The sequence below is a fragment of the Chrysemys picta genome, chromosome 7 (assembly GCF_011386835.1).
Source record: "Chrysemys picta bellii isolate R12L10 chromosome 7, ASM1138683v2, whole genome shotgun sequence".
Taxonomy (NCBI): domain Eukaryota; kingdom Metazoa; phylum Chordata; order Testudines; family Emydidae; genus Chrysemys; species Chrysemys picta.
The window spans coordinates 110,709,242-110,734,200 of NC_088797.1; the positions used below are offsets into that span (position 1 = coordinate 110,709,242).

At 37.3% G+C, this 24,959-nt stretch overlaps 1 protein-coding gene across 17 annotated transcripts in view; it reads left to right on the forward strand.

Annotated features, from left to right (window-relative positions):
* ATE1 (arginyltransferase 1) overlaps nucleotides 1-24,959 on the forward strand; it is a 154,728-nt gene that overhangs the window by 120,705 nt on the left and 9,064 nt on the right. For 16 of the 17 annotated variants that reach the window (XR_010589310.1, XR_010589311.1, XM_065552334.1 and 13 more), the window contains one exon: nucleotides 3,192-3,312. The exons of the other annotated variant lie outside the window; for it this stretch is intronic. Coding sequence is in view for 14 of the 16 variants with exons in the window: in XM_065552334.1 (XP_065408406.1) it covers nucleotides 3,192-3,312 (121 nt within the window). In the remaining 2 variants the exon portion in view is untranslated. Of the gene's footprint in view, nucleotides 1-3,191; nucleotides 3,313-24,959 lie in introns of those variants that run through there. 17 annotated transcript variants of the gene reach the window in all.

Below are 24,959 nucleotides of genomic sequence, written 5' to 3' on the forward strand. Positions count from 1 at the left end.
TGTACTTGCTACAGGCAGTGCTTGAGGTAGCCATTTCTTTCACATTTTGTGTTATAAAGTTTTGAAAAGTTTGCGCTCTGCCGTTGTGTTGTGCACCACTCAAGAGGCCCATCATCTTTTTCTTTGATTTAGAATCTGCCAGTTAATACTTTTATACCTAAAACTTCACCTCAAAACACAAACAATCCATGTAATTTTTCAGAGGGCTGCACGTTTATTTAATTTGCGAAACTCATGGAGAACCTTAAACTCAATATATTTTCAAACCCAGTGTAAATGCATTTTAGGGAAAATTGAGTTAAGATGAGTGACCAAGATCTCTTTGCTTATGTAGATGAAAGTACAGTATCCAAGAGACTGAGCAAGAGTTAAATTGCCTTACCCCATTGTTTAGGTTAGAAAACAGCTCTCAGAGATGGTTACTTAAATATTTTTCTACTCTTGACCATTTGAAAAAAGGTGCTTGAATCCATAAATAATTACACTTGTAATACAAATGGTTTTTTACTCAGTGTAGCTGAAAAGACAAACTGGTTTCCAAGTCCCCTTATTGTTTCGTTGGGGTAATGGTGACTTAAATTGTGCTGCAAGTGTTACACTAACGTTTTATTCAACCAGCTCTGTTTAGAAAGCATAACATTTAAAAGTGGTTTAATAAAGCAATTTCTAGTCTTTGGCTTTAGAACATTCTCGTCTTAGCCATGAGCTTTAAGCTTATACTTGGAGTTGAGGAATATTGTTTTAACTTAATGTAGAAATTTGCTTTTAGTAAAACAGCAATAATTACAAACTGATCCTGAATGATTTTCAAATGGGAAAATCAAGATCATATAATGAGTTTTTAAAGTATTTGTTTTATTGCGTGTTTTATTGCGTGTTTTAAGCAAACACTGTATACAGTAGGCTACTCTAAATGAAAACTTCCTGGTTGTCTATAAATGCAAAGTAATCAGTTTAATCCAACAAAAGGTATTGATTATACAGAAGCCTTAAACAAAACCCTACAAATTGGAGTCATAGAATCTCAGGGTTGGAAGGGACCTCAGGAGGTCATCTAGTCCAACCCCCTGCTTAAAGCAGGACCAATCCCCAGACAGATTTTTGCCCCAGATCCCTAAATGGCCCCCTCAAGGATTGAATTTACAACCCTGGGTTTAGCGGGCTAATGCTCAAAGCACTGAGCTATCCCTCCCCTGGACGATTGAAAATAGAGGCATTGCTAGTGAGCAGAATGAATTATCATTTGAAGTGGAAGGATGGAGTGAATGGAGCTGGGAACCGTTAGAAGGGCTTGGGTTGCTAGAAACTTCAGGAATGTACCCTGGACATTTGATGTGCTTCTGTGTAAAGCTGATTAGTTCATCTTATTATTTCAGTTGCAATTACTAGGTGGTTGTTTCTCATTCTAACTGTAATAAGTATGAAAGCTGCTGATCAGTACTATAAATGGGTGATTAGTATTTTAATTTTATTATAATAGTATTTTAAGTGTATGAATTTCTAACTCAGCATGTCTAAAGTTGAAGTAATTGGCAGGAAGCAATTAATTGAAAGTAATAAAACCAGATCATCTAAATATTGTCGAGAGTTTAGTAGCAGGAGAGAGAGGATTTATGCTCTTCTCAAAAAATTCAGAAAATCTATTTCTTCTAATTCTTCACGATCAAATGTGCCACTGCATAAAGATTTGCGTATTTAAGTGGAAGAGCAGAACACTGATTAATTTGATTCTGTGAATGAGATGGTTTCAAGGACATTGTTGTCATTGAAGTGTAGCTGCAATAACAACTTAAGTCCTTGTTCAGATCTTCTATCGGTGTTTCTCAAACTTTGGTACTGGTGACCCCTTGAACATAGCAAGCCTCTGATTGTGATCCCCTCCCACCTATAAATTAAAAACACTTTAAAATGTATTTAACACCATTATAAATGCTGGACCCCCTCACAACCCCCCATGTAATAACCTTGCGACTCCCTAAGGAGTCCTGACCCCCCAGTTTGAGAACCCCTGTTCTATTAGCTCTTTAGCGTCAACTTTTTTCAAGAGAAGTCTCTGCCGTTTTTTTGGCAGTAGAAGATGAACATCAACTGATTGCCTTTTTTATTACACAAAATGAACTGTTTAAAGAAATGGCTGAAACTGTTTGAGATACAGGCTTCTGACTCTGCTACATTCAGTGTGATTTGTCATAATTCCTCTTCTGAGCAGTGGGTTTAAGACCCTATGTCTCTAGAATTTGTTCTTCGCTTTATTACTTTGCATAGCATACCCCTTGTTTTTGTAACATGATACATGTTTTCTGTTTGAAAACTAGTCATGTTTGATAGTGCCAGCACATTTCTTGAACTGTGTGTGGAGGTTCAATGGGGGGAGTGACTAAAATGAATAATAGGTCAAAGGTAGGGTTTCAAAGTAAGTAACAGCTCAAAGATCAAACTTGTTTTAAACAGGGTGAATTGACTGATTAGAGCGACAAATTATTGCTGAGGTGATAATTTTCTTTAACTGCTGGGATAAGGAATATTTTTGTTATTTTTCGTTTCTAGAAACGTTTCGTAATCTTGAGAAGATAGAATTTTTGTTAAAAGGATAATCTCTGAGGCTTTCCTAATGCTACTTATGATATTCTTGGAATGACTTGGAACATTTTTGTTAATTCAATATACATTTCTTGTTTTGTATTTTAATATTTTATTTAAGGGTATACAACAAAATGGTTCATAACTAATAGTTTGCTGCCTTAATGATGGGTGTTTTTTGTGTTTCGAATGAACATTTCAAACAAGCTGCTTTTGTAGTGTTGAGTTTTTTATTGTCCGCACCAACTCAACAGGACTTTAGGTGATAACTGAGTTTAGGGTTCAAAGAAGCAACACCAAGACTTGAGTATTCATCTTGGACACCATGAAATATATTAATATATAAAATTAATATACATTATATAAAATTTATCTATATCTATATAGATATTAATTTTAGAAACTTTTTTTAAAAGATACCAAAATCAAGCTTGTGTTTCAGAGATGGTGTAGAAATCACTAATAGGGTCACTTAATGTTTATGGTGAAGTTGTTTCTGGATCATTTTGTTTAGACTTGATTAAAACCATCCTTGTACATAGTGAACTCTGGAGGCTTGTAGCTGGGATGTTATGTAACTGATATGTCTATTCTTTTTTTATTCTTCATAGGGTCAGTATAGGCCATCTGACTTATTGTGTCCAGAGACATATGTCTGGGTACCCATTGAGCAATGCCTACCTACACTTGAGCACTCTAAATATTGTCGCTTCAACCAGGACTTAAAAGCAGGTAGGTTTATAATAAAAGGTAGGCCTGCAAATTATCTAACTTATTTTTACAATCGATCACTGTCATCATCTGCTGCTAAGATTTCCATAAATCCTTATATCTATTTTTATAAACATCAAAAAAGCACTTCCAGTAATCATAGCAAATAGAGAATATGTCTTCAGCTGTCTATTAACAGTATGCAAGTGATGAAAAGGTTTCAGGGTATAATACATTCCATAGAATATATGTAATTTAAAGTGAATATTTCCTATTGGCTTTATGTGAACATATACATTATTTATTCAGTCCATTTGATGAGCTAAATGACCAGTCTTTTCCTTCTTTAGAGTTCAGTCTGATGCAAATAAAGAAAAAGAAAAGAAGTCAGTTAGGATAAATGTCTTAAGCTGAAAAATTAAGTTAAAAGGGATCTCCAAATGCTTTTATTAACAAAAAAAGATTCAGTACCTGTAGGGGATTATTTGATGAATACCTCAAATAGTGAAGGTAAGAGGAGCATTGTGCATATGACTAATCTTGACTTCACCTCGTTTTACCTCTTAGTGCCTGGATTACTGCTTTCACACAGTGATTCACCAGCATGTGCTGTTCTGATCTAACTCATTACTGTTTAGACTATAAAATAATAACAAAGATTAAAAACAACATAATAGAATAAAAAAAAGTACCTCCCCTGTAGACCAACTCCATGCTCCAGAAAGATTCTGTGGGAGTATTATAGCATGGGATAGTGCATGCATGAGAGAGGTGGCACTAGGACAGGAAGCCAGCACTGCATGTCTTTGGGAGACCTCATTTAAAAAATAGTTTAAAATAAAGTGCTGAATACCCTTCTTTTTCACCACAAAGCTGTCTCCTCATATCCCCGTTCTATGAGGTCACCAATCATGGTACATTCAAAGATGTAAAACCATTAGAGTCCACATGGCTGGAACGCACAGCTTGATGTTTGAAACTGTGGTTCCCTAATGATATTCCGTTCTTTTTTTTCTGTGAGCATGAACAGTAATGGAATTAATTATTATTTGTCCTGTTTTTTCCTTAATTCTTATTTAAAATAATAAGAATATTTCCATGTATTTTAGTGTTGGGGTTTTTAGTGTGCAGTTGATAGTTGAATAAAGAATTAGTGTTTCAATGGCAGTGTATGTGCAGTGAGGGGAAGGAAAGAGGACGTATTGTCCTTTCTCACAAGCTGTCTGGTTGACTGAAGGGGTTGCTTTGGACCTTAGAAGGAGCTACATTCAGCCCTCCTCATCAGTAGGAAGATTATGGCAACACAGGGAACTTTAAGAATTGGGCGTTCTAGAGGAATTCCCTCCTCTCCCACAGCCCATGTTAAGATGTGCTTTTTTTTTTTTTTTTTTTTTTTGCTCCAGAGGTAGGTAATAAAGTATCTGAAAAGGGATATATCAATATCTAGACACTTAAATGCATTTGAAAAGAAACAAAAAAACCATGTGTGTTTTGTACAACTCCTGAGCCGAATTTTAACTTGAGGCAATTTTCAAAGTTAATTGTCTATAAAACTCCTGAAAAGTAGAGCTCATTATAGAAACCTGGGCAGGATCTTTTGTGGTGTATAAATAATATACCCTTCTATTCATATTGCCACCAATTATATATCTTCCTGTTTCATCAGCCTCTGTCTATTTAAGGGACATCATATGCAGTAGTAGCGGTACTAAGTGATACATGTCACTGTTTCGCTCCCTACAAGTAAACAGTTTCAGAGAATAAAACAGTAGCATACGCAGCTTGTTTGAAAAGTGTTGTATTAGTGCAATATGTGCACTTACAGTAGGACCTGTTTATCATGCAAACATTTATTAAGCTACAGAGGGTTCTGTGGCACCTTTAAGACTAACAGAAGTATTGGGAGCATAAGCTTTCGTGGGTAAGAACCTCACTTCTTCAGATGCAAGGGGTCTGCATCTGAAGGAGTGAGGTTCTTACCCATGAAAGCGTATGCTCCCAATACTTCTGTTAGTCTTAAAGGTGCCACAGTACCCTCTGTTTCTTTTTACAGTTTCAGACTAACACGGCTACCCCTCTGATATTTATTAAGCTATTATCATTGCAGTAAGTAATATGCTTTCTCACCATGCATGGACATTGAGACCACTGAAATTGAAATTTAATGCAGAATGCAGCAGCCCATTTATTAAAAAGGGTTTCTTCTTGGGAACACACAACACCAGTGCTCAGTGATCTCCATTGGCTGCCAATAAGTTTTTTGGTGTATTTCATGGTATTGACCTTAATCTATGAAGTTCTAAATGACCTGGTATCTGAAAGACCTCCATTCTCCCTCTCCAGTACTGCCACAGTTGTGATCAGTAGAAGAGTGCAAAGTGCCTCTCTTGTAAAAATGAAGATTGCTGGTAGGGTATTTTCCATGAAGGGTTTTCTGCTTTGAAATTCGCTCCCTCTCCCCACCCGTTGGTCCACCTGTGCCTAGATCAGTTTAACTGGGAAGCATGCTGCAAAAAATCTTTCTCCCAGACATTTGGGGAGGGGGCCAAGGCTTAGAGGAGGGTTATTATATTTGCTATGGTGGAGTGTATGTTTTAATTATCGTTCTAATATGCTAGTGAATATTTAAATATTCTTTGACTTTCTAAAAGAAAAACTAGCTTTTTATATTTGCTGCATTATTAGCCATTACTGATTTGTGCTACTATTGACTAAATCGAGGTCGGCAACCTTTCAGAAGTGGTGTGCCGAGTCTTCATTTATTCACTCTGATTTAAGGTTTCGCGTGCCAGTAATACATTTTAATGTTTTTAGAAGGTCCCTTTCTATAAGTCTATAATATATAACTAAATTACTGTTATATGTAAAGTAAATAAGGTTTTTAAAATGTTTAAGAAGTTTCATTTAAAATTAAAATGCAGAGCCCCCCTGAACGGCGGCTAGGACCCAGGCAGTGTGAATGCCACTGAAAATCAGTTCGCATGCCGTCTTTGGCATGCGTGCCATAAGTTGCCTACCCCTGGACTAAATGATTTTATTGGATCACTAGCTGTAAACTCCTGTGCCTCCTTTTGCATTTATTTTGCACAGTTCCTGAATCTGAAACCCAGTGAGATTATGGAATAAGGAATAAATCTACAGCAATGGGGTGGAGGGGGGAGAGGGGGTTTCCTATGTTACCTGGTGAAGAGGGTGACAAATTCCAGTGCTGCTTCTCCCTAAGCATACCCTGATTGCTCTAAAAGTGGATACCGAGCATGTTACATGCAGTTCAAGAGATCCAAGCCTACTCCTTGCAATGGCCTGCCTTCATTATGAAGGCTTATATCATTGCTTATATAATGGTTGCCGTTAAAATGTCAAAATTTACCAAGCCACCACACCTTCCCTTTCCTTAGAAAACTATTGTATGGTAGTTATTGGCATATGTTGAGAGGAAGGATTCCCCCAATGGTAGGACTCAGAACACCTAGCTCTGCTACAGACTTCCTGTATGACTGGGCAAATCATTTAGTCTCTCTGTGACTCAGTTCCCCATCTGTAAAATGGGAATAATAGCACTTCCCTATGTCACAGGAGTGTTGATAAATACATTAAAGATTGTGAGGCGCTCAGATACCACAATAATGACTATATAAATACCTAGACAGAAATGTTACCTTTTAAATATTTAATGCAGCCATTATGTTGGGTATTGTATAGGGCAGGGGGTCGGCAACCTTTCAGAAGTGGTGTGTCGAGTCTTCATTTATTCACCCTAATTTAAGGTTTCTCGTGCCAGTAATACAATTCAACGTTTTTAAAAGGTCTCTTTCTAGAAGTCTGTAATATATAACTAAACTATTGTTACATGTAAAGTAAATAATGTTTTTAAAATGTTTAAGCAGCTTCATTTAAAATTAAATTAAAATGCAGAGCCCCCCCCCAGACCGGTGGCCAGGACCCAGGCAGTGTGAGTGCCACTGAAAAATCAGCTTGCGTGCTGCCTTCGGCACGTGTGCCATAGGTTGCCTACCCCTGGTATAGGGTGACCAGATGTCCCAATTTTATAGAGACAGTCCCGATTTTTGGGTCTTTCTTATATAGGCTCCTATTACCCCCCCATCCCCTGTCCTGATTTTTCACAGTTGCTGTCTGGTCACCCTAGTATTGTATAAAACACAAAAACAAAGACCATTCCTTCTCCAAAGTTTTTATAATAGAGCTACAACAATAACAAGGTGTAGTGGGGGGGGGAAAAGAGGAGGGAACTTATTTGGAACTTTGTTTTTAAGTGCTTGTGGATATCATGAAAAAAGTAGTTTTGAGGAGGCATTTAAATAGGGAGGATGGTGGCTTGACAAAGCAGAACTAAGAAGTCATTGCATTCCAAAGAGAAAGCATGGAAAAATGTGCAAAGACACAAGTGGGATAAGGAAATAAATTGGTTTGGAGGCTGGCTTTGTTCCTTGCTGCCGGAAAGGAAAATGTTGTTGTGCTTGCTAAATAACCAAACCAAAGTAGTAGGTTGGTGATTGTGCGGCAGTGAATAAACTAGAGACTTGGAAGATAACCCTGTAGGGGTAAGGAAGCATCAGCAGCTCTGGGCTATGGAACCCTTATCATAGAAGAAACATTTGGAAATTTTAAGATGTAAAACTTTGAATCTTTATCAGTATTGAATATCTCAGTCCAGACACTATTTGAAATCAGACTTATGTCCTGTGGTTTAAGGAAATGAAAACATAGTTACATGCTGAAATATATGACGCCTGCTGTGAGCTTACAGTCATTTGAGGTTTAAGTAGCTGCTGGCTCTAAGGAAGCTGCTCTCTACTGCAGGGCCAGTTTCCTGCAGCACACCCCCAGTACAGTCAGTAATGTAAGAGTCTTTAATTAAGGACAGATTAGACAATACTGTTCTATTTTAGATGACTGGACTTTCCATAACCCAACCTGTAGGTATTCTATTAAGAGCTCCCAGTTTATCAACTACAGGCCTCCCTACTATCAGATTAGTAACTAGTCTCAATAAACAGCTAAAAGAAGCTACACAACATTTTCAATGTCACCTTTTGGCAACAAAAAGTCACTGGAAATTCTTTTCTCCCTGTCTTCCTTAACATACATTTTTCAAGGTGAGGACATTTTGCAGACATTGATCAAGATAGGAAAAGAGCCAACACCTTTTGACACTTTCTAAAAAAAAAAAAAAAAAAAAATTCCAGTTGAATTTAGCAGTTGCAGAATTGTGTGTGTGTGTGTGTGTGTGTGTGTGTGTGTGTGTTTACTGCATTTATTAAAATCTTCTGAGCAATGTAGAACTTTTTTAAGCTCTTCCCTCCCCCACCTCTGCAATACTGTTAAGATTTCTGAAGATTCCTATGTCTACCATGTACCAGAAAAGTATCTTTCCTTAAATCAGCTAGAAAAAATACTTCTGTGAATTTTCCACATTTGCATTTGGTTTTGATCAAATGGTAAAGCATACTTTAAGAACAAAAATTCTGTAATAGTATTTGCATTTCTGATTTCAGAAGATTATGCCTGTTTCACATTTTTTGTGTTTTGATATTTGGAGCATTCTGCACTCTGTTTTTGTAATGGCTTTAAACTGTACCATTCTTTCTCCTTTCTCATAGTCTGCTCCTCCAGTATCTAATATCTTTCTCTGCAGCAGCAGACTGAAGAAAGAGAGAAGGAGGTACAGATGGGATAAACTCCTCCAGTTATAACACAACTAAGTAATTAAACCAAAGGAGAGTCTAACATAGATAATATAAACAAAACATAGGTGCTAGTCAAGCATTTTGTTAAGCCTAAAATAATTTTAAAAGCTCTAATTATTTGGAGCTGTGACTTAGGCTAGTTTTCAGGATGGAAATCAGTTGGTGCCTGATAACTGCATCAGATTGGACTCATTACTGGTTCTGGTCAATATAATCGGGCTCAATGCACTTTATTTAACAAAAACAAAAATGCTTCCAGTCTTACGGAAATAGTCAGATCTTGTGCCAGCAAACCCTCAAAACTGATTGTATAGTATTTGAGCGTGTTGAAAATCTCTAGATATGTAGTTTCTAATGTCTGATATGGAACAGTTAAAAATAACAGGGTTCATCAAAAATTGTTATAGTGTTTTTATAATCACTAATTAAACTTCAGATTTTAGTGCATACAAGCTGTGCTTTGTTAAAATATTCTTTCTTTTTATATGTGGTAGTGAATTCAGTGGTATGAGTTGAACCATACACAAATAAAATTTCTGTTCGCTGTCTTTGCATAGGTGGGTACCAGTTTTCAGGAATTATGGTAGGTTTAAACCTTCAGCATCTTCAGTTCCTCATACTTCTGTGAGGAGGTATGTTAGGATCCTGGTAGAAATCATTCAGGCAGCACCAAATATCTTCACATGAACAGGATTTGACTAATTTAAAGTAAATAGACAGGAAGCTAATAGAACAATGAAAAGTACTGATAGTGTGGTGTGTTTTTTTTGTTTGTTTGTTTGTTTGTTTGTTTGTTTTTATAAAGGGAGGTTTGGAGAGTGAGAGTCTTCTGAACTGTCATCTCTGTGTTGTTATCCCTAGAAATGTTCTGCCTTAACTGAGAAGCCTATTGCAGACCAAGGGTCTACTGTATATTGAAACTAAACTCTCAGTAGCAATACAAAATGCCTCAAAAGATGTGCTTTGTCATTTATTGTCATTAAAAATATTCAAGTCCTTCTTCACTAAAACTGCCCTGGAGCTTTAATAGACATTGTGTTAAGTATTCTACAAAAGACAAAAATAAGGACAGATTCCTGTCCAAAGTTGTAAGGATAAATACTTAAAAAGTACATACATACATGTAAGTACCTAAGATAGATCGACAGAATAATGAGGCTAAAACAAAATATTGAATAGCTGTCCATTAAGTGAGCACTGTCTATCCTGTGCACTGAATGAGGCAGGGGTCCTGGGGAAAAAAGTGAGTATGATCATGTAATTAAAAATTGTATCATAATTAGGGCACCGTGTCTGTCGCAGAAGTCACAGATTCCGTGACTTTCTGCGACCTCCATGACTTCTGCAGTGGCCAGTGTGGCTTACCCCAGGGCAGCCCAAGCAGTTGGCTCTGGGGACAGCCGCTCAGGTGATGCCGGGGACAGTCACTCAGGCGGCCCCGCACTGGCTGCTACTCGGGCAGTCCCAGGCAGCTGGTGCCGCTGGCCCTGCCCTCCCCAGCAGTGCCCCCCCCCCAGTCCTCCCTCCAAATAGCAGCTCCCCAGCCCCTCCCTAGCAGTATTCCTGGGGGCGGCCAGAGCAGCCACTGCTCAGTGGTCCCCGGCAGCTGATAATGTTGACCTCCCCCATCCCAACATTTAGTCAGGGGTATTTATAGTATAAGTCATGGACAGTTATTGCCCGTGACCTGTCCATGACTTTTACTAAAAATACCCATGACTAAATCATAGCCTTAATCATAATATATATTCACAAAGGGGACTTAATTAAGGTTTCACAGGTAACCTTAAATCTGATATTTCCTAACTTTTGACTGCTTGATTATGCAACCTTAAAAATTTTCTTTTAATTTTGTTTGAGTAAAATATAGTGTATATTTACTGTAACATAGGTAATTGAACAAATTATTTGTGTTGCCTTTGTTGACACTGTGGAAATGTACCAAAACTGAATTATTTAAAAAAAAGAAAGTGTGACGGGTTCGGTCACAGAGACCCCCTTGGGACTGTCACCTGCTGTGCTGAAATTACCTCTGAGCCCATTTTCTCTGCCAGCTTGGGACTTCAGAACCCTGCCTTGTTGAGCCAGACACACTAGCCAGCTACAAACACAGACCAAGAGTCTGGTCCACGCCCCCAAAGCTGCAGACTTAGGTAACCTGCTGAGCTGTTTTCTCCAGCACCCAGACACCCAGTTTCCAAATCAGACAAATAAACTTAAGTGTTTTAAACATTTCTCCTGCATGATCTGCAGTGTCAAACTGATCATAATTTAGGTGTTCTCAACGGTATCACATGCACCTTTTAGGGGAAAAAATAGATGTAAAAAAAATCTATTAAAAACAAGTTGAGTTTTTAAAAGGCAACTATTCTGTCTACAAATTACCACACAGTAGTATCAGAAATTACCGCATTTTCCTCCTTAGGAGGTAGCTGCAGTAGCTGTAAAGGAGGTTTGCAAATGTTAGCTTTTTAATAATATCTCTTGTACATACATCAGCATGGGACAAATATGAAATAAGTAGATTTTCCTGTAAGTGAAAGAGAACTGACTATTGTTTTTGTAGTACAGTAAAAGCTTTGTTATCCAGCATGGTTGGGGAGTGAAATACCAATTTTCAAAGAATTAGAATACAATAAAATGAATAAAGTGTAAGTACAGTATACGGGTATTCACCAATCTAGTAGTAGTACTGCACTGCAGAGTGCTTGGTTTTTTGACGCACATAGGTGTATACAAGTAAAGTTTTCTATACAGTTGGCTATCTTATGATACTACATAGCACTATGGGCAGCGCATGGCATAAACCCAGATCGCTAAAAATACACTTATCACAAAAGCTATACTGAACATAATTTAATCTTTCTTTGATGATTCAGAAGGCATGTCAGGATCTTGCAGTGTCTCAAGGATCATCATTATCAACTTCAATTACATCATTGTAGATATAGAAGGTGTAGGAGATTGGGCTGAATCTGTAATGACCCTATGATACACCCTGGAACTGCTTTTGAATAAATCCCTGGTATCACCTTGCTTACTTGTCTTCTGCCTCTTTTGCATAAAAGTAGAGTGCAGTATGTGCAATTGCATAACCTCCTGGGCAGTATAGTAGTCCCGGTTACTAGATTGAAGATTTGTATTGGGAGATATCAGAAATGCTGGTTAATAGAGCTTTCTGGTTGATAAAGTGCCGGATAACACAGCTTTTACTGTATTTGTGATTTTGACAATCAAAGATCAATTCCTTGCTCTGCCAGAGACTTCTTGTTTGATCTTGGGCAAGTCACTTAGCCTCTCTGTGTCCATCTGTAAAATAGGGATAATAGTACTCCCTGCCTCTCAGAGGTTGTGAGAATAAATATATTAAATACTGTGAGGTGCTCAGACCCTATGGTGATTGGGGCCATATAGCTATTATAGAAAGCTTTGCAGCAAATGTGCAGAATTGGGAAGTCCTTCTCAGTCTTATTTATGGGGACACTACTGCTATATTGTAATACATCTGGTATTTACCATGTGTTTTAAAAATCAAGTGACTTCTGATTCCTTTGGGTACTTCAGAGGGCTGGGAGTGGGAAAGGGCATTATTACATTCTAGTAGATTGTGAAACATATCTTCGTTCTTCTTAATTAAAAATTGCAAAAGGGCTAAACTTTCTTTCTCTAAACACAGCCAAATGTGGTAGGCACCAGTTGTATAACCAGCAAGGAAAGACGCATATCAATTACTCCTAGCAAGTCTTTTTAGAATTTTGCATCTCAGTAGTTCATGTCTATTTCTAATTAAGTTTATAAACTCTTGAAATCAATTTGAAGTGAGTATTTCTAAATCCAGCCTGATCCTTGATCACAAAAGGTATTTAAACAGTGAAGTTAGTGCTAATTAGCTGTAGCCAAGCAAATTTGTCAACTCTCTTCTTAGTATGTGAAGAAGGCGGGGGGGAAGCTAACCTCCAAATGAAATGGAAATGATCACTCTTGGATTTTCTATCACACTAGTTAAGTCTTTAGAATTAGAAGAAGGATCACACCATAAGATCATCCATCTTGGACCTTAACTGTTCCAGTGTTTCTTAAAGGCAGGAAAGATAATTTTATCTATTTTAGTTGATTTTATTGAGCTAATTTTTCAACCATCAGTGACTACAGACAAAAGTTTAATCCATGCAATTTGTAGGAAGGTCACAAAAATTAACCCCCATAAAAGTTTAATTTGTGCACCTTTTTTATGTTAATATGTACAAATGTTATGCACTTTTAAGCAAAATGTTAACCTCTTGAAAAGTTGGAAGAAATGCTTTCAAGATGTTCCTCAAAATAACATTACATACCGTATATACTTGTTCATATGCCAAATTTTTTTAGTAAAAAAGGGAAGCATCAGAAAAGGGGGTCGGCTTATGAACGGGTATAGAGAGGGAGAGGTGGGACACTTCCCCTTCCTCCCCCACCCCCGACAGAGGGGGCAAGGAGAGGCACCTCAGCCAGCAGACCCAGAAGGGAAGAGGCGGGGCCAGAGTCCCCCAGCCTCCAAAGCAGCTGCAGCTGTGGTGCTAGCAGGCTGCGGCCACGCCACCCGGCCTGGCCTGCCAGAGCAGCTCCGGCCAGGCCAGAGACCTCCTCCCCTGACCCCCAGCTTCTCCCACTCCCCACCCTCCCACCAAAAAATTTCCCCACCAGTTGCTGTCCTGTGCCATCAGGGTAAGCAGGTGGCAGCCAGGAGACTTTGTTTACTTAAGTTTACCTCCATGCCTGCGGACACTTGAAGTAAACAAACCATCTCGGCCCGCCAGCAGCTTATCCTGATGGCCCGGGAGCCAAAGTTTGCTGACCCCTGAATTATAGGGTTGGCTTATGAATGGGTCATAAAAATTTGCCATTTTTACTTATCCATCTTGGGGAGGGGGGTCGGCTTATAAACTAACTGGCTTATGATCAAGTATATACGGTATTTGTTTTTATCAAGATAGTTGCATATGGTAGTTGCACAGGTGACAGCTGTGTTCATTTTTATATTTCTCCAGATAATTTGTCTTGGAACTTTCCCATAAAAATTGGAAAGATTAGGAATGAGTCCACATATCAATTAGATTTTCATTCAGGTTTACATAACCTAGAAATGTACCTGTACTGTGTTCACTTTGACTTTATATTTCCTTACAATTTTTTTTAGAACTAAATAAACAAGGTATTTGTGTGATTGCAAAAAATCGCCTCACGGAACTATCCCTTGGAATTTCAGATGTACTTTTCAACATTTATTCTTTTGATATTGCTTATGTATTTTGTGCTAAACTATTTTGTAGTGTTCACGTAAACTGTTAAACAGTTACCACATTTCACCCAAAGGCCATTTTAGGTGTTTGATCTAGTCAATGCATAGAACTCCACAGGACCCCAACCACAGCTCTTTGTATTCCTGTGGAATGTATAAAATAATTGGGAATCCTCATCTAAGTTATCTTCAGAGAGATTGTGTGGCATCCAGTTTTTCTTATTTAAATATTTTCAGTTATCCATATACCATACTTTAACAACCAGTGAAAGAGTACTCAATGAAGCCTGGGGAATGTAATAAGTTTTGGAGTTCCTGGATAAAGACAATTTTGTGAATTGCGATGGCAAAAACCATTACTTTTCCAAAAGCGAAATACTTGATATTTTTGAAGTTGTATGAGTTCTGTTCAAACCTTGACTTGAAAAATAAAAATCTTCAAAATATTTATGCAAAATATTGAAAGGAAGGGTAATTTGGGGAACTACATGTCAAAATCTACCTTACCATGGTAAATGTCCTATTTGTTGTTTCTTCTCCAAATCTATGATAAAATAGCATTTCCATGCACTAGTTGTTAGTATTGAGGCAAGTCTACTCATGTGTAAGTTCATCATGTGACTAAAACTTTTCCTCACTTGTCAATATCAAGAAATCAGGAAAAGGATTGTTAAAATTCGTGAAACCATTTTTCACATTTGTAAATTGTTCAGAAAAAATGGACAATATTCTAAAAATAGTTGACAGGATAAAGTGGACAATTCAGGTTGAATTGTTTCATGTAGAGGATAACCAACATATGGAATTAGTTACCAAACATGATAAAAGTTAAAAGTATAATTGAGCCCAGATATACAGCAGCTGCTGTTAGTGGCCCCAGGGATATGTGCTGGGCCTGCCTCCTCTTCCCACTGAACTAAGAAGAAGCCACTAGGGGGACACTGGGTTCCGCAGCTAACTCTTCAAGGAAAGACCTTTTTGTAAGGCCTTCACAGCTTCAGAACATGTTTACTCTTCCTCTGCTGTCATGACATCATCCACTCTATTCGTGTGGACGTTTTTAGACCATAATTGATTCCATGTTTTTACTTATTTTTTTCCAGTAATTGATTAATGTGATTTATGTAGCCGATTTGCTACTGCCAATCCAGTCAAACTTTGCCTCTTTCATGACGACATCTGCATTCATCTTTGTGGTTTCAAAATTTATCCGTTCCTCTCTCCCTCCTCTTCACCTCGCTCATTCCCATCTCTTCATTCTTTACCCCAATGAGCACTTTCCTTTCCCCAGTTTCTCTGCAGATCCTCCTACCGGCTTTAATCTATTTATCTCCTTTGTCATTTCCACCATCACATAATTCAAAGCTACCAGAGCTTATCAGCCACATCCCCCCAGCAGTCATGCTATGTTCATAGCCTAGCAAAGCAAATGCAACAATTTGTAACTCTTGTCCTCCATGCTTTCTTCCATTCTGTTGTTTTATTGCTGTATGTCAAAATTTGGGGCTCAGAATTGTAAATTGCAGTGTGTCCCCAAGCGTCACTGAAACCTACAGGTGGTGGGGGCTCTTGTAAGGGCAGGGACCATGGGCCAGATTGGTTCACTTCATTATAGTGCTGCTTCAGTTTACACCAGTTGAGAATATGGTCCTGTGTCTTTTTATTTGTCCAAAAAGTGCTTGCCATGCTTTAGACACTATATAAATATAATAAAAATATATTATTTCTGAAAAAAAGAGGAGTTTGTAAGGATATGGCAAAAAAACCCCAAGAAGATGAGACTAAAATAAATCAGAAAAAGACAGGTGTGCTGTACTGGATTACTTTTCTTTTGAGTTAAAGTTTTTTGTTTTAATTATTAAAGTATTTCTTGCATCAGACTCAGAATACACAGAAAATGTTATTTAGGACCTCAGTTCCTTAAAACTCTGGATAGTCATCCACAATTTTAGGGATATTATTTCGAATATCCACAGTATATTCCTTTAATTTGTTTTTAATTTGAAATGGCTGATGAATATGTCACTAAGCCTTATCTATCAAACATCTACAATTTATTTAAGCTTAAAAATAAAAGCTTTTACCCATAAGTATAAATTAGCTTTGAAATCCTAGGGATGTTGAAGGATCTCAAGCATCTGGAGGGACGTTCAAACTCTGACTTTATGGAGGCAGGCATGACATTCTATCTGTGCACTACTTACGGCAACATAAATTAAACTGGCAGATTAGCATGATTTTGCCATATAGAAAATTTACAGCAGAGAGAGATTTTTGGATCTTGACTTGGTTTCTGTTATGTTTGTCTTGACAAAGAGATAGGGCTTTAATTAATGGCTAAAGTTTTTTTTCTCCAGTTAGTGTTTCTTCTGTACTGCAGTCATTTTAAAATAGTTCCTTAAGCAAAATGTGTTCAGAAAAGTAAAGTGAGCATTCTGTATTTATCATGATATCCAGTGTGCTAGCAGGTTTTAAAACTTGTATTCTTCAAACTCATGTAGTTTTCTGCATTTGTTTATTTGAGCAAACTGTTTTGACCAGAGAATAACAACATGTTATGTTTCTGTTCTCCCTAATGAAATCCTCAGTCTGAGTTCCCTGCCATGCCTCATGACTCCTACCCATAATTCAGCCATCTAGCTGTTAAGTATGCACACAAAACTAATGATCCAACTGAATTTACAAAAGGCATTACCTCTATAGCTGAGGTTTATTACCTTTCTACCACCTCAAGCAGTCTTGGAACCACTCTCTCCTCATCTTTTTGGCCAAACTTCCTTTGTTGGTGTTTGTTGAAATTTACTTACATAAAATTAATTTTAAGTTACATTTCATCTTGGTATATGATTCAGTCAAGGTGGTACTTTTGGAGAAGTATTCAAGCTCCGAGAATTGTGCTTCTTGCAACAATAGAGGTGACCCTCAGATCAGCATGTCAGTTGCTAAAACTCGCTAGGAAAGGGTGCTCAGCACCTCTGGTGTTTGTTTCACAGCAATAAGCAAGTTGGAGAGATGCCTTCAGTTGGAGCAGGTCTTTTCCACTCAGCCTGTTGTATAAGTCTCTGAAGAAAAAGAGATCCGTGGCTCCAGTACCCTCAGAACAGTATAGATTTCTCTGTAGCACTCCTGCCTTCTCCCAAGAAGGTCTTCATCTATACCGAGAGACTCCGAAGAAGAGGCCTCAAAGTGCTGTAAGTCTAGGTGCAATTTCTTTCTCCTTTTATTGACAGCAATGGTTTCCAGGAGATTAAAGTGTGCTTAATATGAGCTTAGTCATTCGAATTAGTGCAGTCCAAGGAAAAAGCATTCCAGATACTTTGGGGACTCCTTTCACAACTCCCTGGCCTTTGGAGAAAAGTCTCATGTTGAAGAAGTCTGCATCCAGGCCTACTATTAGCTGATATGATTTCCAGCACCAGAGAGACTGGGTTGTGACAGTACCATTTAGAGCTCAAGTCAAACCTTTATTTAGCCTTATTCTCTTCATTTTGGAGCTAAATCAGATGCTCATTTCAGCTGGCAGTCCTTCAGTCTTTATTTAACCAACACTTCCTGTGGGTATTGCTAATCTTCTGCAGTGGAGCCGTTCAGAAGCAATTTCATGAAGGAAAAAGGAAGGATACTTTTGGTAACCAGTGTTATTTAAATACTTCGACAGCTCTTCACTGGCCATTTCTCCTTCCCCACTCTTCAGAGCATAATAGCTAGATTAAATGATTAGTATGATTGTAGTGACAGTTATAAAAACTTTAAGGATAGAACAAGAAGCAATGGGCTTAAACTGCAGCAAGAGAGGTTTAGGTTGGACATTAGGAAAAAGTTCCTAATTGTCAGGGTGATTAAACACTGGAATAAATTGCCTAGGGAGGTTGTAGAATCTCCATCTCTGGAGATATTTAAGAGTAGGTTAGATAAATGTCTATCTAGGATGGTCTAGACAGTATTTGGTCCTGCCATGAGGGCAGTGGACTGGACTCGATGACCTCTCGATGTCCCTTCCAGTCCTAGAATCTATGAATCTATGAAATGTAGTTTCAACTTCATAGTCATGTATTCTTTTATGTTCACCCTAATGGTTAAATGGCTTTAGAAGGATTCCAGAATTGTGGACCATGCCATACAACTCAGTTTAGTGTAGACCTGCATAGGCGGTGTATTCCAAGAACTCCATTTACTGGTACATAAGTCTTTTTCAGATTGCTGCAAGTAACATCTGAAAGCTGAAATGATCTTTATGAACTTACTTTGTTGTTATACAGAAAAGATCTTCCAGAGATATTTCCAAGAATATCTTTCCAGTCATCTTTAGTATTCAAATAATAAGAGTCAGAATACAATTGCTTAACGTTTCTGTTAAGGCAAGTCTGGTTTATCAAATATTAACTATCTGTCAAGTGTTTTGTCTTGTGGTTGCTAAAGTTTTAATTGTAAATCAAAAATCAGTGATATGATTTCAGGCTCAAAGCTAGACAATTTTATAAGATGTGTATAATATTTATTGCATTTTTCTCTCTCTACCCATCCATTTTAAGGTTTAATAAGTTGTGCTTGCATTACTGTAATTCTTTTGTTTTAATTTGTTAAACAATCACAGATGATGTTGAGATAAGATGCATTTTTCCTCTTAGGACAGAAAGTTTGCCTTTTGAATAGTGATTTCAGAGATTATCAGCTTCTTTTCTGCTAGAGTAAGTGAACTGAAAAGACTTGGCTGAGTCAGACCATCCTGAACGTTTTACTGTACTTCCTTTGTGACTTGTTCTTGCTGGTTTTAATTAAAAACTTTTTTTTCCCTGGTGAGGTGTTTATGTTAGCTAATGCTTCCTTTTAGCTGTGCTTTTAGTTTGGTCCGAAGTACTAGTTTTATATCATGAGGGACATTGGACATTCATTTTTCTTGATGAATGAGTTTGAGACACAATTGGAGACAAAAAAACTAACTTCTTGTTTTGCGTAAATATTAATATTCTTGTGTCCAGCTTGTCTGAATTGTGTACTGTATCTTTCTACGAATAGCTTATACTATTGTATTTTTCGAAAGGCTTCCCGTATCTAGCAGCTGACGCAAAAGAAAACAAGCTTTACAATCAATAAAAAGCAAATTAAAATAAAATTCAAAGTCAGATGTGTCATACTTTAAACTGCCAGCTAGCAAACTATAAGTCCATTAACAGTGGTCTGTACGTCTTTAATTTAGTTTATCATTGCAGATTTGAGTTGTAAAATTCGAAAAGGTGATAGTTTACAATTTGTTTCATTTTGCTCTAAGCTCTGAAAAATCACTTGATATAAAGGACTGACAACATTTATAAACTAAATTTGTATTTGAATTGAAATTTTAAATATTTTAGCTTCCTGCAAGTTACCACTCCTTTTTTATTTTTTAAGGCATCGTTTTTGATGTCTTCAGTATAAGGCAAAAAGAACAGGAGTACTTGTGGCACCTTAGAGACTAACAAATTTATTAGAGCATAAGCTCTAGAGCATACGCATATGCATATGCATCCGAAGAAGTGGGCTGTAGTCCACGAAAGCTTATGCTCTAATAAATTTGTTAGTCTCTAAGGTGCCACAAGTACTCCTGTTCTTTTTGCGGAGACAGACTGACACGGCTGCTACTCTGAAACCTGGCAGTATAAGGCAACTCTCATCCTGACACATTGTATATTATGCTTCTTTGCAGGTTTAACACACTAGAAATCCTTGAAATTAAATACGAAATTAGCATTTATGACTAATGAGTTTCAAAGCAAAGTGGAAACTGGTTTATAGTCTCTTTTGTATGGTAATTTCTTTAAAAGCAGCCTCAAAAGCTGCCAGTCACAGAGATCCAACTTTTATTGTTAATGGCACATTTTTGTGCCTCCCACACTGATATTAAATTATGGAGTGATACACTGCATTGTATGATCATTAATTCTTCAGTTATTTTCTCTAAGTTACTAAATATGGAGTTAGATCCTCTAGTATGATAAGGTTGTTTTGCACAGGTTAAGCAGCACAAAGAAGCCCTAAAAACAGTATAACTGGCAACTTGAGGATATTCACTAGTTACAGGAAGCTTTGAATGGCATAGAGCCGCCCAATGGCTCCAACAAGACTCCCCCATTCTCACGCACTAGCTAGCAAATGAAACATGGAAACTGGTATTTGACAGAATATTATTATGCCCCAGTGATCCCCCACTGGTGAAAGGGCTCTTTGGGCCCTGGGCATCTAGCATAGATTAGAGCTGACCCAACCCAGGGACGAAGTTAAGGTTGTGCATGCAACTGTAATGTTCAGTTATTAGAGTTCTCCCCCTGCCCCCAAATGGAGTGTTCTGAATCCAGTGAGCAAGTATTTACTTGCTCTGTGACGTAAGTTTTTGTTTCAATTTTTTTTGTTTCAATTTTGTGGGGCAGGGGTTAAGTTTTTAGGTTTTTGCGTTGTACCAAAGGCCATAAGATCTAAACTGCAGTTACTGATATATGAAATGTGAGTTCTTGGACTGAAACTAGAGACTAAGCAGTATTTTTAGAGAGGTAGCACTTCCAAATGGATTTACTCCTGTCAATTCAAGCACCTATCTCAGAGTTACACAGACATTTCTACGTATAGAAAATAATGTGCATCTGATCTTTGGAAGTTGAAGCTAGACAAATTCAGACTGGAAATAAGGCATATGTTTTTGACAATGAGGGTAATTAACCATTAGAACAATTTACCAAAGGTCATGGTGGATTCTCCATCCCTGACTATTTTAAAATCAAGACTGGATGTCTTTCTAAAAGATATGCTGTAGGAATTATTTGGGGAAGTTCTATGGCCTGTGTGATACAGGAGGTCAGACTAGATTGTCACAATGGTCCCTTCTGGCCTTGGAATGTATGAATCTGTGAATTTGCCTATACTCAGAAATGCAATTTTTACCTTTTGGAGAGCATCAGTGCATCCTACTGTTATATATTCATCTGTGCTATGAAATCACTAGTGGACCTGTGTGTATAATGTCCTCTTGATACCTTTAAACATGTGTCTCAAACCAGATGACAGTAGTTAAAGAAACCTAAGCAATCTTTCTGGGAAAATGGTCTTGATGGCCAAATATTTTGCATGGTATAGGGGTTTTATAGTGGGGTTTAAGGAAACTCGGAGTTGTGATCAGAGCCAGCCTCATATCAGAGTTTAGCCGGGATATCATGTTTCTTTCTTCATTAGAAATAACATAACTGAATAAGATTTTTATGGTGACTCTCTAAATGTATCCAGTCCAGAAAAATATGAGGAATATTTTCCTAATTAGTGACTTTAAAAAAAATTGGCAGTTGTCCAATTTCTTTTCTGTTTTAAAAAGTAGTAGATGGCAATAAAACTGACACTTTAATTTTTTTTGGCTGTCTACTTTTTTATTTTCCTGTCATTCCGAATTTTATGTACTTAAAAGATGAGCTCTTAGCTTGTTCTTTTTTGTTTCTTGCATAATTTGAGAATTGGTGTTCATCAGCAGTCCATTAAATGAGAAAGAAGAATCAGGGAAAAGGTGTACCCTTCAGTGATAGCTTCTTCAGGTACTGCCAGTGCCCCTCAGTTCTGCCTTGATAGGCCTTTAGCCTCTTAACAGGTTCTTTGTAACTGGGCACATTTTTGTAACACATCTTCCCATATTCCTACTCTTATTTCTACTCATTTCTGCCACACATTGAAAAAAATGACTTTCAGGGACTGTATTGTGACTGTCTTCACTAGTCTTTTTTCATCAAAACTGTTTGAACCCAACAACCCAAACTTGAAAAGCTGATTAAAATTTTAAAAATATGCTGCAAAGAAGTTTTGAACCATTAAGCTTTTCATGTTGTGGTGCTGATCTAAAGCATGTTTATAGTTGCAACCGTGCATTTGTACAACTATGTGTCTACATTTTCTGGATCTTTCTGTGTGCTTCCAAAAGGCCCTGTCCCCCGTTACTGCCACAAACATGTAAACACAAAATCTAACGTAAAATTCGCTAACTCCCTTTAAGAAACCAGGGAAATCTGCTTGTTCAGCTGATATCAGATCATAATTAATAAAATTCAAAAAAAAAAATCTTTGGATTAGATTCAGGAATAATGTCAGAGAACAGAAAGACTTGGACTCTAGCTGTTTAAAACCTTTATAGGAATAATAAATAAAAAATAAATTCCCACAAGAATTTTAAAAAAGGAAAGCCACAGCTTAAGCTCTGAGAACCTGCAGTTGTGACACACTCTCAATGTTCACCTCGTTCTTTGTATGACTAGAATGGCAAAATACTTTGTTTTATTAAAACACTGTCTTTCACTAGTTCACTGAGTAAGTGAGATTATTGCCACAGTTACCATAATATTAATATTCCTACACTACAGTTAGGGCTGTCAAGATCTCAAGGCATAATTTGCAAGTTTTGCTTTTCAGTTTTCTTTACAAATTTTTGTGTGTGTTTTTCAGTTGCCATGTGAGAAAAAACCAAAGGTGAAGAACCACTGGTTTACACTGCAGTAATCAAATAAAGGCTACTCTCTCCATACACCGCTACTCCCTCTAAAGTCCCTACCAGCTGCCATATTGCGGAAATGTTCCCTAGAATGAGGGTTGATCGAGATTGCCTTTTGGAGAACACTATTGCTACTATTAAGTGATCACTGGGTGTTTGCTGTGTAGCAACTTAAGGCCTTCACTCCAGTATCTGAGCTGGCTGTCTCAACATTTCTCATATCTTTTGACTACAGAATGAGTATCCAGGCCAGGAAATCTAATCCATATCTCTTCTAGCAAGACAAAACACTAACCATGGGGCCACTGGGCCAGCCCTACTGCTGGTTTCTTTTTCATTGATATTTGCCAAGCCATTAGTCCATAACGACAGCTAGATACTACAAATCGGCAAATGATTAAAAATATCAGCTGGTAGCATTCTCTTTGACTTGAGAATGCCAGAAGTTAAGGTTGCAAGTGCATACTAGTAATTTAAGGGTACAAACCATTACAAGGGTGTTATGATTCTCTCAGAAACAAGCATTCCCAGGAAATTCACAGTTAAACTTAAAGAAATTCAAACATATTAAGATATAGAAATGGATGGCTAAGGCACCCAAAACTTTCACTCTGCCCTGACACAGTGTGTGTGTGTGTGGGGGGGGGGGGCGCGCAATCCCAGTATCCATAAAATTAGTTTATTCTAACCTGGAATGGTCACAAACACTAAAATGCATTGATCATAGTTTTATAGGTATGGCGTGGCTTCAGCTTTAACTGGTCTACAGTGAAATGTGTAGAAATCTCTTTTGAAATCTAGTGGTTTTAGCATGATCCTAATTTAAAGATGGTAGCTTTTTGCATGGCAGCTAGGACTGTGATAAATAGAAGACATAAATAAAGTGTATATAATTCAGCTATGTCAAGCAATTTTGGTTTAAAAAATAAAAATCAGCAGATGACTAGTACGTAAATGACTTTGTGTGTTTGGGAAAAAAAAGTGGAGAGGGCAAATATGTTTTTAAATTAACTTTATTCAACAAAATTTCCATATAAACTTTTAGTTTAGAGATTTTAGAGATTGACTGACCACATATTATTTCTTGGAAGCCTAAACATAGCAATTTTCCCAAATTTTGCTGAGCTTTCAGAAATATTTCCATTCATGCTTTGTGACTTGTTCTGGATAAATTACTTGAAAGAAGAAAAGAAAACTTAAGATCAGTGTATACTCTTTAAAAAGTTAGATGATATGCACTTTGCTATAAAATTACCCATTTTTATTCAAAGTGTTTCAAAGTCTGTTTCCCATTTGGAGAAGAAGTTTTAAATTGATTTATTCTATACTCTGGCATAAGCCTCCAGAAAATTGTTGCAAATCAATATGAGAACATGTGAGAGACTAAATCACTGGATAATACTTCTGTTAAAGTTTGCCAGTTTGAAGTAGAAGCATAAACCAGTTTGGGTTTCTTTAAACCAGAACCATAATATGGGTAGCCAGAGTTTCATATTGAGTTGTATTGAGGGTTTTAAAGCTGTGTGCATTTTTTGAACTATCCTTCCACTGGTAACTAGGAGCCTCAACTTTTTGCACTGACAACCGCAGTTGGCTCTAGGTTCTTTCAACACTACAGAGGATGAGGTTTTATTTTTAAATCCGTTGCCTTTTTCAATATGTAACTAATGTCCAAATTCTGCTGTTTAGCTGTATGGAACCATAAAGTAATCTGATCCTGTACATTCTAGTAAAATGAGTGTTTATTTTTCTACATTTCCTTGCTATGTACTATAAAGGAAGGATAGACATGGGTGTTAAAGGTAGGGGAGTAGCATTGGACATGAAACATTCTATAGATTGTAATGAAATAATTCTGAATAAAGAGAATTTGCATGGTTACAAATCCAAAGTCGTCATAATACAAATCTACTAGTGGGTTTACCCTTAAGAGACAGATGTTGTGTATGTAGTTTTGGGGGAGATCCAATAGTTAACTAAATCTAATAAAAGCAGTAATGATGGGTGAGTTCACCCTAATCTAAGTGCATATAAAGTTAGGGTTAGGGTTTAGGGTTAGGATTTGGGTATTTCATCAGAGTAAATTTTAGAGTAGTGGTATTTTTGAAACCTTAAATTGTTTCTTGGACCACTTGGTTCTAGAGCATACAAGTAATAATCATTTCCCAAATTGTATTAAATAACACAC